Source organism: Salmo salar, chromosome ssa02 (genome assembly GCF_905237065.1).
Source record: "Salmo salar chromosome ssa02, Ssal_v3.1, whole genome shotgun sequence".
In the NCBI taxonomy this organism is placed as follows: Eukaryota; Metazoa; Chordata; class Actinopteri; order Salmoniformes; family Salmonidae; genus Salmo; species Salmo salar.
The window spans coordinates 81,434,988-81,448,790 of NC_059443.1; the positions used below are offsets into that span (position 1 = coordinate 81,434,988).

Consider the following 13,803-nt stretch of genomic DNA (forward strand, 5'->3'; position numbering starts at 1 on the left):
CACACACACACACACACAGAGAGAGATATGCAGTTTCACACTAACAGTAATATGTTTCTCTGTGTAAAAGAGGGGGAATGAGAAAACGCACTATCACTCCCAGAAGAGAGAGAGAGACAGAGAGAGAGAGAGACAGAGAGAGACAGAGAGAGAGAGACAGAGAGAGAGAGAGAGAGAGACAGAGAGAGAGGCTAGAGAGAAAGAGAGAGAGAGAGACAGAGAGAGAGAGAGAGAGACAGAGAGAGGACAGAGAGAGAGAGAGAGGCAGAGAAGAGAGAGAGAGAGAGAGAGGGCTAGAGAGAGAGAGAGAGAGAGAGAGGAGAGAGAGAGAGAGAGGGAAGAGAGAGAGAGAGAGAGAGGGCAGAGAGAGAGAAAGAGAGAGAGAGAGAGGGCAGAGAGAGAGAAAGAAAGAGAGAGAGAGAGTTTTGAGTTTTAAATAATCTTTATTGGGTCTGGGAGCCCACCATACAATAAATACTCATACAAAAAAAACACAGTTACACATCAATTAAAAACACAACTCCAATTCCTCCTCCACAGTAACTATACACAACAGCCTCTGAATACCCCATATACTCATAAACAGATCAATATTGTTGACCAGTTTATAATATGCAAAGTCAACCCTCAGTCTCGCTGCCAACATTCCCTCCAGCATTCCCACCACATCAACAGACCCCTGTCCCCGAATACTGTTCTTTCGGGTCTTCCATATCGCTAATTTTGCTGCCCCTAACACAAAATTAAGCAGCACAACTACACCCTTTCGACTGAACCTGTACTTTGGCCCAAATATATATACAGTTGAGAAGAAAAACCTCTCCCAACGTTGAGAACCAATTTGTGATCAGGTCAATCATCCCGACCAACCTGGGACACTGTAAAAACAGATGTGCCAGAGTTTCAGACTCAGCACAAAATGGACACCCCTCCCCAACAGTAGGGTCCAGGTGTACCAGATGCATGTTAGTGGCTATAGCTCCATGTATTATCCTCCATTGGAGGTCAGCTGTCCTCTTATCAATAGGCAGTTTGTACAGTGATCGCCAACAGCCTTTTGGAGAGGCACCTGGACCAAGCACATCCGCCCACCTCGTCGATTTGACCCCTTCCAGGGAAGATGCATGGGACACCTTTACACATACTCTGTACATGGCCTTCTTTCCCACCTCCTTGAACTCCCCCAGCTCCGGGGTATCGAAGGAAAGCAGCATCCCCACGTCCTCCACGAATGCCCCCGCTGCAGCACTAACAATCAGTGCAGGGAACACATAATCCAGACCCTCCTTCCACCGATCACAATTGGAAATGTCAGTCACATACTGCAGATGAAGCACTGGCAGGGAGTCACAGACTTCAGCGACGACCTTCCTCAGTAGGCGAGATGATCTGATCCCCGCTCTTTCTCCCAGCTCCTCCAACGATCTATTCCTGTTCCGCATCAGATGACCCAGTTTAGTACACCCCACGCCTAACAGGCATGAACGTAGGCTAGCTGAACCCAGAACACGGGACTGGATGGCAGTGTTGTGAAAAAGAGGCTCTTCAAAAAGCCACATCCCTGGTGGCGTTCCGGCCTTACGAGACTTCACAAAAACTCTCCAAGCCTGCATAACAGACTCATAAAATGGAGTCAGGCCAGGCAAATCACCCCCCTCCAGTTTTAAGAGGAAAAGGTGCTTATCTAAGCCCAAACAGCCAACTCTCCTCATCAATATATAGGCTGTGTCGACCCAGCTAGAACCGTCTCTGTACAACAGCCTCTGGGCTGCATGAAGCCGGAAAGCCATGATCCTAGAGGAAATATCCACCAAACCTTGCCCACCCTCGTGTAGTGGCAGGTACAGGGCTGCAGCTTTAATCCAGTGTTGTCCAGACCAGAAGAAATTGACAAGGGTCCTCTGAAGCTCTTGAATCAGACCCTTTGGTGGCTGTAAAATCATTAGTCTGTGCCACAGGGTAGAGGCAGCAAGATTATTAGCTACCAGTACCCTTCCCCTATAAGACAGCTGGGGCAGCACCCATTTCCACCTTGACAGTCTGGCACACACTTTCTCCACTACACCCTCCCAGTTCTTTTCTGAAAGACATCAGAGCCTAGAAAACCCCCCAAAGTCTTCATCCCATCTCTGCCCCACTGAAGCCCCCCTGGTAACCATGGAGCTGACCCAGTCTGAAGATTACCTGCCCACAGCGCTTCACTCTTTCCCCAATTGACTCTAGCTGAGGAGGCCCCCTCATACACCTTTAGAGCATTTGAGAGAACTTTAACGTCCTCAGCCCCTGTAATAAAAACTGTCACGTCATCTGCATACGCAGACAGTGCTATCGTGGGACCCTTCATTACACCTGGCACAGAGAAACCAGTAAGCCTCGCTCTTAAAAAACAAAGCATTGGTTCAATCGCCAGACTGTATAACTGCCCTGAAATTGGGCATCCCTGCCTGATGCCCCTTTGGACAGGGATTGGGCAGCTCAAACCACCCCCCACCTTCACCATACACGAGGCCCCAGCATACAGTAAATTCATCCACGACAAAAAAACATCCCCAAACCCAAAGGCTTTCATTGTTTTAAACAAGTACTGGTGGTCCACACGGTCAAAAGCCTTCTCCTGATCCAACGAAAGTAAACCCACATTTACATCAGACAGTTTACAAATGTCTAAAACATCTCTTATCAGAAACAAATTGTCAACAATAGAGCGATCAGGTACACAGTAAGACTGGTCCTTGTGGACCAACAATCCCAAATACTCTTTCAACCTGTTTGAGAGACATTTAGAAACAATTTTATATTCTGCGCACAGCAACGCAACAGGTCTCCAATTTTTTATGAGAGCCAAATCCCCCTTTTTGGCAATAATGAAAGCACCGCACGTTGACAGGATACAGGAAGAGAACCCTCATTAAAAGATTCACACACCACTTCATAAAAATCCTCCCCAATAGACCCCCAAAAGTGCTTATAAAACTCAGATGGTAAACCATCAATGCCAGGGGCTCGGCCTGTTGAGAGCTGCATAACTGCTGTGGACAGCTCTTGCAGTGTAATGTCAGAGTCCAATGCGACTCTCTGCTCAGGTCCCAATTGAGGAAGACCGTGTAGCAACTGTTCAGTACACAGAGAGTCACAATCCTCCGCCTTATAGAGGGCAGAGTAGAAATCCACTGCATGTTGACGCATTTCACTGTCATCCGTGGTCACCTTCCCATCAGGGAGACGAAGGCAGACCATCTGTTTACGTTGCAGTGTCGACTGTCCTAGGTTAAAAAGAAAGCGCTAGGAGCATCCATATCCTTGAGGGAAGCGAAACGAGACCTAATCAAGGCACCCTTCACTCTTTCATGCAGAAACAATCTCAGTTCATGTCTCTTGTCCTGTAAATTCATGACTAATCCAGGGTCATTCTGAGTGAGCAGCTTCAATTCAATAAATTTGATGTCCTGTTCAAGGGCCTTGATAGTCTCTTTGACTTCAATTCGAGACAGATCAGTATACTGTTGACAAAATAATCGTATTTGGGCCTTCCCAACCTCCCACCATTGTCTCAAGGACTCAAAATTTCCTTTTGTAACCCTCCATTTTTCCCAAAACAACAAAAACCTTTCACAAAACATGACATCATGTAACAATTTAACATTAAAATACCAGTAAGGTGATGACCTTCGTGGACAGGACAAATGAATATCAACAGTAACAAAATGGTGATCAGAGAAACCCACAGGAGTAATGTCACATCTTCCAACCCTACTACAGTAGTGATCAGATATATACAACCTGTAACCTTGCTGCACTGACACGACCTTCATTGATTTTTAGCCATGTGTACTGCCTAACTTTTGCATTCCTGACTCTCCACACATCAGAAAGCTCAAACTCAGTTAGTAGACCAGACAGGCAAGTGGCTGACCGCAGGTGAGGTTCTTCAGCGGTGCGATCAACAGTAAAATCCACTGTACAGTTCCAGTCCCCCCCTAAAACCATACAACCCTCTTGGTCACACTGTCTTAAAGTTTCCTTTATTTGATCAAATACAGCAATACGCTCTGTACCCTCATTAGGAGCATAAACATTCAAAAAAACAAACAAAAACCCCATAACCTCCGCCTTGACCAATAAAACCCGTCCCTTGACAATCTCTGTTGTAGATACCACAGTCACCCCTAAGCCTGAAGAAAACATGATTGCCACCCCAGCACTGAAATTAGTACCATGACTGAGTATATGCTGCCCCTCCCACCACATACCCCAGTCAACCTTATTTTCCTCATCACTATGTGTCTCCTGTAGAAAAACTACATTAAGCCTTTTCTGTTTTATTACTTCTAATACCCAAGCCCTCTTATTCCTGTCCCTTCCACCATTAATATTGAGAGAACCTACCCTTAGTACCTCCATATAGAAAAGAGAAAGGAAAAGCAGAAGAAACCACAGAGAAACCAAAGAGAAAAAAGAAGACATCCCTATGAAGCATGATCATCATCATTGTTTAAATTTTCTCTTAACCTGACCACGTTTCCCAGCACCTTTTGCTGCTGTAACAGCAGTAACACATTTCCTCAAGCGAAACCGCTTCTTCTCACTTAACTGGTCTAACCCCACCGTCTTCTGTAACATCACAGCTGACCTCACAAACTTATCAACATCAAAATATTCTGCCAATTTGACAGATTTCCCAAAAGTCTGATCCAAAAACCTATTTACCTCCTCTAGATCATAAATTGAGTCGTCACCAGCTGCTATCATACCAATAGAGATATCCATATCCTGCTCCTCCTCAACTGAGGCCACAGACCCCTGACTCACTTCTAACACATCCCTTTCATCACTCCCCACTTGCAGCCCATCACTCGTACCAGGCATCTCCTCCACTACCTGGGAGACTAGCCCCACCTGAACCCTATTACTAGTAGTGGGCATCTCCTCCACTACCTGGGAGACTAGCCCCACCTGAACCCCATTACTAGTAGTGGGCATCTCCTCCACTACCTGGGAGACTAGCCCCACCTGAACCCTATTACTAGTAGTGGGCATCTCCTCCACTACCTGGGAGACTAGCCCCACCTGAACCCTATTAGTCGTAGTGGGCATCTCCTCCACTACCTGGGAGACTAGCCCCACCTGAACCCTATTACTCGTAGTGGGCATCTCCTCCACTACCTGGGAGACTAGCCCCACCTGAACCCTATTACTCGTAGTGGGCATCTCCTCCACTACCTGGGAGACTAGCCCCACCTGAACCCTATTAGTCGTAGTGGGCATCTCCTCCACTACCTGGGAGACTAGCCCCACCTGTACCCTATTACTAGTAGTGGGCATCTCCTCCACTACCTGGGAGTCTAGCTCCACATGAACCCCCTCCTGTACCCCGTTACTCATAGTGGGCATCTCCTCCACTACCTGGGAGACTAGCTCCATATGAACCCCCTCCTGTACCCCAGCACTCGTACTGGGCACCTCCTCACCAGTCTGAGGAACTGGCTCTTCAGATCTATCCTTGCTTTCTACAACAAAATGTTTCTGCTGCATAACATTTCCCTCTAACACAAGTTGCAACTCCGTGTCCTCAACATGGATAACTTGTTCCTCAGCAGCAGGTGCTTGTGGCTGCTCTACCGCTGTCGGCCCACCTCTCCCTACATCAGTGGGCCCAGGCGTTACGAGGACCACCTGCGCCCCTCCCTCTGCCTTCTCCCTTTTCGGGCAAGCATGTCGCTTATGACCAACATCCCCACACTCAAAACACCGTTGACTACCCGTACTAGCATAAGCCATATACAATCTATTGTCATACTTGACTTTAAACGCTAACTCCAAAGTCTGCTCCGGTGAGTCCAAAAACATAAACACCTGTCGCCGAAAAGACATAACCTGTTTCAACGCCGGGTGTTTGCAACCCAACGGGAGAACCTTAATTGAACTTGCAAACTTCCCAAAGCGCAATAACTCGCGCTCCAATAGCTCATTTGGAATAAACGGCGGTACATTTGAAATCGTTACCCTTGTTGACGGAGAAAAAAGCGGCGTAACTTGAATAAAGATTCCTTTAAGAAGTACGCCTTGCTCAACCATACGATTAACAAGACACTCTTCTTTAAGAAAAACCACCACCGCTTTATTCATCCGTGACGCATAAGCAACATTCTCATATCCTACCTTCTCTCCTACGGCGACCAGAAACTCCTCCACCGTGACAGTAGCTTCAGTAACACACCTAAAGCCGTGCCGAAGTGACAGGGACGGCATCCCCATTCGGGCTGCCATCCCCGCCAAAAACAGGGTAATTTCGATACGAAAACAAAATACTTAATTCTACCACAACAAACAAATAAAAATAATAACCTTAATCATGCACAGAAGAAAACAAAGAATGCCACCAAGAAAGAGAAAACCTAAAGAAAGTTCTGAATATCTAACTCTACACCACACACGCACTCCCTTGCTCAAACAATTCCCAGCATGCACCAAACACTCCCAGCATGCAGAGAGAGAGAGAGAGAGAGAGAGAGAGAGAGAGAGAGAGAGAGAGAGAGAGAGAGAGAGAGAAAGAGAGAGTGCAGGGTGTGAAAGAGGGTAAGGAAACCAGAGGAGTGAATCACTTCATATGGCATATGATACATCACAGGCTGTGTGTGTGTGTGTGTGTGTGTGTGTGTGTGTGTGTGTGTGTGTGTGTGTGTGTGTGTGTGTGTGTGTGTGTGTGTGTGTGTGTGTGTTCTCTACCTGTACAGTGTGAAGGGGAGGAGGTCTGGTATTTCCAGTGTGTCTACATCAGGCTGCTTCTCTCTGTTCTCTCTCTCATACACGACTCTCCACTCCTCCTCCTTCCCATCCCAATCTCCACCTCTCTCTCTCACCACCTATAGGAGAACGCAATAGGTGAAGATGCAATCAGAATATAACATCACTTAGATCACCACTTAGAACATCAGTTAGAACATAACTTAGACCATCAGAAGATCATTTAGATCATCACTTAGAACATCAGTTAGAACATAACTTAGAACATCAGTTAGAACATCAGTTAGAACATCAGTTAGATCATCACTTAGAACATCAGTTAGAACATCAGTTAGAACATCAGTTAGATCATCACTTAGAATATCAGTTAGAACATAACTTAGAACATCAGAACATCAGTTAGAACATCACTTAGAACATAAATTAGAACATCAGTTAGAACATCACTTTGAAGTGTTAATTTAATAAAGTATGTTATAAAAGCAGGAAACATCAGGGGCCATGTTTATAGAGTCTCACAGTGCTGACTAGGGCTGTGGCGGTCATGACATTTTGTCAGCCGGGGATTGTCAAGCAAATAACTGCCGGTCTCACAGTAATTGACCGGTAATTAACATAAACACATTTAGCATCTCCTGGCTTCCACACACAGCCTACAAGTCACTGATGTAGACCTTTGGAACATCTACTTTTAAAAAAGTCTAATAAATCCATGTAATATAGTCCAGACCGTCATAATAAACCAATCTAATATAGTCCAGACCGTCATAATAAATCCATGTTATATAGCCCAGACCGTCATAATAAATCCATGTTATATAGCCCAGACCGTCATAATAAATCCATGTTATATAGCCCAGACCGTCATAATAAATCCATGTAATATAGCCCAGACCGTCATAATAAATCCATGTTATATAGCCCAGACCGTCATAATAAATCCATGTAATATAGCCCAGACCGTCATAATAAATCCATGTAATATAGCCCAGACCGTCATAATAAATCCATGTTATATAGCCCAGACCGTCATAATAAATCCATGTTATATAGCCCAGACCGTCATAATAAATCCATGTAATATAGCCCAGACCGTCATAATAAATCCATGTTATATAGCCCAGACCGTCATAATAAATACATGTTATATAGTCCAGACCGTCACAATAAATCCATGTTATATAGCCCAGACCGTCATAATAAATCCATGTAATATAGCCCAGACCGTCATAATAAATCCATGTTATATAGCCCAGACCGTCATAATAAATCCATGTTATATAGCCCAGACCGTCATAATAAATCCATGTAATATAGCCCAGACCGTCATAATAAATACATGTAATATAATCCAGACCGTCATAATAAATCCATGTTATATAGCCCAGACCGTCATAATAAATCCATGTAATATAGTCCAGACCGTCACAATAAATCCATGTAATATAGTCCAGACCGTCATAATAAATCCATGTAATATAGTCCAGACCGTCATAATAAATCCATGTTATATAGCCCAGACCGTCATAATAAATCCATGTTATATAGCCCAGACCGTCATAATAAATCCATGTTATATAGCCCAGACCGTCACAATAAATCCATGTTATATAGCCCAGACCGTCATAATAAATACATGTTATATAGCCCAGACCGTCATAATAAATCCATGTTATATAGTCCAGACCATCATAATAAATCCATGTTATATAGCCCAGACCGTCACAATAAATCCATGTTATATAGTCCAGACCGTCATAATAAATACATGTTATATAGTCCAGACCGTCATAATAAATCCATGTTATATAGTCCAGACCGTCACAATAAATCCATGTTATATAGTCCAGACCGTCATAATAAATACATGTTATATAGCCCAGACCGTCATAATAAATCCATGTTATATAGTCCAGACCGTCATAATAAATCCATGTTATATAGCCCAGACGTCACAATAAATCCATGTTATATAGCCCAGACCGTCATAATAAATACATGTTATATAGTCCAGACCGTCACAATAAATCCATGTTATATAGTCCAGACCGTCATAATAAATCCATGTTATATAGCCCAGACCGTCATAATAAATCCATGTAATATAGCCCAGACCGTCATAATAAATTCATGTAATATAGCCCAGACCGTCATAATAAATCCATGTTATATAGTCCAGACCGTCATAATAAATCCATGTAATATAGTCCAGACCGTCATAATAAATCCATGTTATATAGCCCAGACCGTCATAATAAATCCATGTTATATAGTCCAGACCGTCACAATAAATCCATGTTATATAGCCCAGACCGTCATAATAAATCCATGTTATATAGCCCAGACCGTCACAATAAATCCATGTTATATAGTCCAGACCGTCATAATAAATCCATGTTATATAGTCCAGACCGTCATAATAAATACATGTTATATAGTCCAGACCGTCATAATAAATACATGTTATATAGCCCAGACCGTCATCATAAATCCATGTTATATAGCCCAGACCGTCATAATAAATCCATGTTATATAGCCCAGACCGTCACAATAAATCCATGTTATATAGCCCAGACCGTCATAATAAATCCATGTTATATAGTCCAGACCGTCACAATAAATCCATGTTATATAGCCCAGACCGTCATAATAAATCCATGTTATATAGCCCAGACCGTCACAATAAATACATGTTATATAGTCCAGACCGTCATAATAAATACATGTAATATAGTCCAGACCGTCATAATAAATCCATGTTATATAGCCCAGACCGTCATAATAAATCCATGTAATATAGTCCAGACCGTCACAATAAATCCATGTAATATAGTCCAGACCGTCATAATAAATCCATGTTATATAGTCCAGACCGTCATAATAAATACATGTTATATAGCCCAGACCGTCACAATAAATCCATGTTATATAGTCCAGACCGTCACAATAAATCCATGTTATATAGTCCAGACCGTCATAATAAATACATGTTATATAGCCCAGACCGTCATAATAAATCCATGTTATATAGTCCAGACCGTCATAATAAATACATGTTATATAGCCCAGACCGTCATAATAAATCCATGTTATATAGTCCAGACCGTCATAATAAATCCATGTTATATAGCCCAGTCGTCACAATAAATCCATGATTCATTTTAGACAAGTCTAAAGAAACATGATATGGTATTTGACCTAGGTAGTTTGTGTGTATGCATTGATATGTAGGCTACGTGTGCCTTTTACAAAATGTATGTAGTTCTGTCCTTGAGCTGTTCTTGTCTAATGATGTTCTGTATTACGTCATTCTGTATTATGTTTCATGTTTTGTGTGGACTCCAGGACGAGTAGCTGCTGCTTTTGCCACAGCTAATGAGGATCCTAATAAAATACCAAATACCAAACATGGAGAAAATGTAGTCTATTTCAGAAGAACGGAATAACATACTGTAACGGCCCCAGTGCTGATCTAGGATCAGATCCTACCCTGTCCATGTAACAGTATTCACTATGATGTAAACATCTGATTCTGTAACAGCTCTCCTTCTCTGAGACTCTTTGGGCCCTGGATACTCCTTGTATATACAGGTCCAGGGATGACCTACTAATATTAGCTTTGTAGCTAACTGTGAAATTACTGCTCTGGATTTAGTTAAATGTACAAACGTTCTAGCTGGATACTAACTTCATATCTACAGTAACAGTGAAATACTGACCTGTCCTTCTACGATCCATTTGGAGATGACCGTCTTCCCATCGCTGCCGGGGCGGAACCTTAGTGTGGCGGAGCGAGGGCTGATGTTGGAGATGACCAGGTTAGAAGGCACACCAGGAAGCTCTGAGACACAGACACAAGAACAGGTTAGAGGACACACCTGGAAGCTCTAAGACACAGACACACCAACAGGTTAGAGGACACACCAGGAAGCACTGAGACACAGACACACCAACAGGTTAGAGGACACACCAGGAAGCACTGAGACACAGACACACCAACAGGTTAGAGGACACACCAGGAAGCTCTGAGACACAGACACAACAACAGGTTAGAGGACACACCAGGAAGCACTGAGACACAGACACAACAACAGGTTAGAGGACACACCAGGAAGCTCTGAGACACAGACACAACAACAGGTTAGAGGACACACCAGGAAGCACTGAGACACAGACACAACAACAGGTTAGAGGACACACCAGGAAGCACTGAGACACAGACACACCAACAGGTTAGAGGACACACCAGGAAGCACTGAGACACAGACACACCAACAGGTTAGAGGACACACCAGGAAGCACTGAGACACAGACACACCAACAGGTTAGAGGACACACCAGGAAGCACTGAGACACAGACACACCAACAGGTTAGAGGACACACCAGGAAGCTCTCTCTTTCTCCTTATCTCTACAAACCTCACTCTCTTTCTTTCTCTGACTCTCTTTCTCTCTCTCTCTGAACCTCTCTCTCTTTCTCTCTCTGACTCTCTCTTTCTCTGTCTCTCTCAGACTCTCTCTTTCTCTCTGTCTCTCTCCGAAACTCTCTCTCTTTCTCTTTCCATATCTCTACAAACCTCACTCTTTCTCTCTGTCTCTCTCTGAACCTCTCTTTCTGACTCTCTCTGTCTCTCGCCAAACTGCTCTCTCTCTCTCTGTCTTTCTGCCTCTATTCTGTTTCCCTTAGTTTCTCTCTTTTCTATTATTCTTTTCTCTCTAATGACTTAGCTATTTGTGGTTAATAAGTGTTAATAATGACTTAGCTATTTGTGGCTAATAAGTGTTAATAATGACTTAGCTATTTGTGGTTAATAAGGGGTAATAATGACTTAGCTATTTGTGGTTAATCAGGGGTAATAACGACTGCAACTTGGCCTTTGTCCAACGTCTTCCTCTCTCTCGCGCAGACACAGAGACACAGAGACACACAGACACAGAGACACAGACACAGAGACACAGAGACACACAGACACAGAGACACAGACACAGAGACTGTTTGTCTAAGCTGTTCTACATGATTGTGACTCCAGTGTGTGTGTGTGTGTGTGTGTGTGTGTGTGTGTGTGTGTGTGTGTGTGTGTGTGTTTTTGAATCATGGCCGGTGCAGTAACAGCCACTTTATCAGCGGAGGTAAAGCTAATGGAATCTTCTGAGCTCCTCACTCTCTTTCTGTGATGCTGTGGACGTCTCATATATATGATGGAATGTGATGATGATGATGAGGATGTGTGTTGTCTGACCTGGCGGGACTCCAGAGGAGATGGTGGAGGTGGTGGCCACGCCTCTTCCTGCCGCTGTCATGGCAGCGACCTCCAGGGTGTATGATGTCATAGAGGTCAAGCTGGTGACCTTGTATTGCAGGGTAGAGTTAGAGAGAGGTCGCTCCTCACAGGACGCATTGACCCCCGACCCTGACCCCGAAACACACCACAATATCACATAACCTAGAGAGAGAGGGAGAGAGAGAGAGAGAGTGAGACAGAGAGAGAGAGAGGGAGAGAGGGAGAGTGAGACAGAGAGAGAGAGAGGGAGAGAGAGAGGGAGAGAGAGAGAGAGAGAGAGAGAGAGAGAGAGAGAGAGAGAGAGAGAGAGAGAGAGACAGATGGAGGAGAGAGAGAGAGAGAGAGAGAGAGACAGATGGAGATGGAGAGAGACAGAGAGAGAGAGATTATTGTTAATGATCAATAATCATATTGTCACGACTTCTACCGAAGTCGATGCCCCTCCTTGCTCGGGTGGTGTTCGGCGGTCGACGTCACCTGTCTTCTAGCCATCATTGATCAGTTGTTCATTTTCCATTGGTTTTGTCTTGTCTTCCTACACACCTGTTTCCAATCCCATGAATTACTTGTGTATTTAACCCTCTGTTTCCCCTCATGTCCTTGTCGGTGATTGTTTGTATGTTATGTTATGTTGATTTTGTGTTTCGGTGAGCGACGGGTATTCTTTACCCCGTTTATTTTGTACTTTGGTTATGGAGTATGTTTTTTTAATAAATACTCCATATTTAACCAACTTGGTTTCTCCTGCGCCTGACTTCCCTGCCACCTACATACACCAATATGACACATATGTTCCACACGCCAATAAAGCCCTTAAATTTAATTGAGAGAGAGAATTAGGCCGATACCCACTAATTATCAATTCTGCAGAGAAGAATTGGAGAAGAGTCCCCTAAGCAAGCTGGTCCTGGGGCTCTGTTCACAAACACAAACAGACGTCACAGAGCCCCAGGACAGCAACACAATTAGACCCAACCAAATCAATGGAAAACAAAAAGATAATTACTTGACACATTGGCTCTCAAGAGAAGACAGGCTATGTGCACACTGCCCACAAAATGAGGTGGAAACTGAGATGCACTTCCTAACCTCCTGCCAAATGTATGACCATATTAGAGACACATATTTCCCTCAGATTATACAGACCCACAAAGAATTAGAAAACAAACCCAATTTTGATAAATTTCCATATCTATTGGTTAACCTGTTGTCACAAGAAAAGGTCAACCAGTGAAGAACAAACAACACTGTAAATACAACCTTTATGTGTGTTTATTTATTTTAATTTAATTTTTTGTACTTTAACCATGTGCACATCGTTACAACACTGTACATATAAATAATAGGACATTAGACTTGTCTTTATTCTTTTGGGACTTCTGTGAGTGTAATGTTTACTGTTACAAATGTTTTATTGATTATTTCACTTTTGTTTGTTATCTACTTCACTTGCTTTTGCAATGCAAACATATGTTTCCCATGTGAATAAAGCCTTAAATTGAATTGGGAAAGAGATGGACATCCACACACTCACTCATCACACCATACCTATACCTGTGTGTGTGTGTGTGTGTGTGTGTGTGTGTGTGTGTGTGTGTGTGCGTGTGTGTGTGTATGTAATGTGTGTGTGCGTGTGTGTATGTAATGTGTGTGTGCGTGTGTGCGTGTGTGTGTGTGTGTGTGTGTGTGTGTGTGTGTGTGTGTGTGTAATGTGTGTGTGTGTGTGTAATGTGTGTGTGCGTGTGTGTGTGTGTAATGTGTGTGTGCGTGTGTGTG

At 43.6% G+C, this 13,803-nt stretch overlaps 1 protein-coding gene across 4 annotated transcripts in view; it reads right to left on the reverse strand.

Annotated features, from left to right (window-relative positions):
* The window catches only part of LOC106594732 (protein sidekick-1), a 438,074-nt gene that overhangs the window by 95,352 nt on the left and 328,919 nt on the right, over window positions 1–13,803 (reverse strand). For all 4 annotated transcript variants that reach the window (XM_045713026.1, XM_045713029.1, XM_045713028.1 and 1 more), the window contains 3 exons: window positions 11,986–12,189; window positions 10,465–10,586; window positions 6,727–6,863 (listed from right to left, as the gene is read on the reverse strand). In XM_045713026.1, the coding sequence (XP_045568982.1) occupies window positions 6,727–6,863; window positions 10,465–10,586; window positions 11,986–12,189 (463 nt within the window). The remainder of the gene's footprint in view (window positions 1–6,726; window positions 6,864–10,464; window positions 10,587–11,985; window positions 12,190–13,803) is intronic.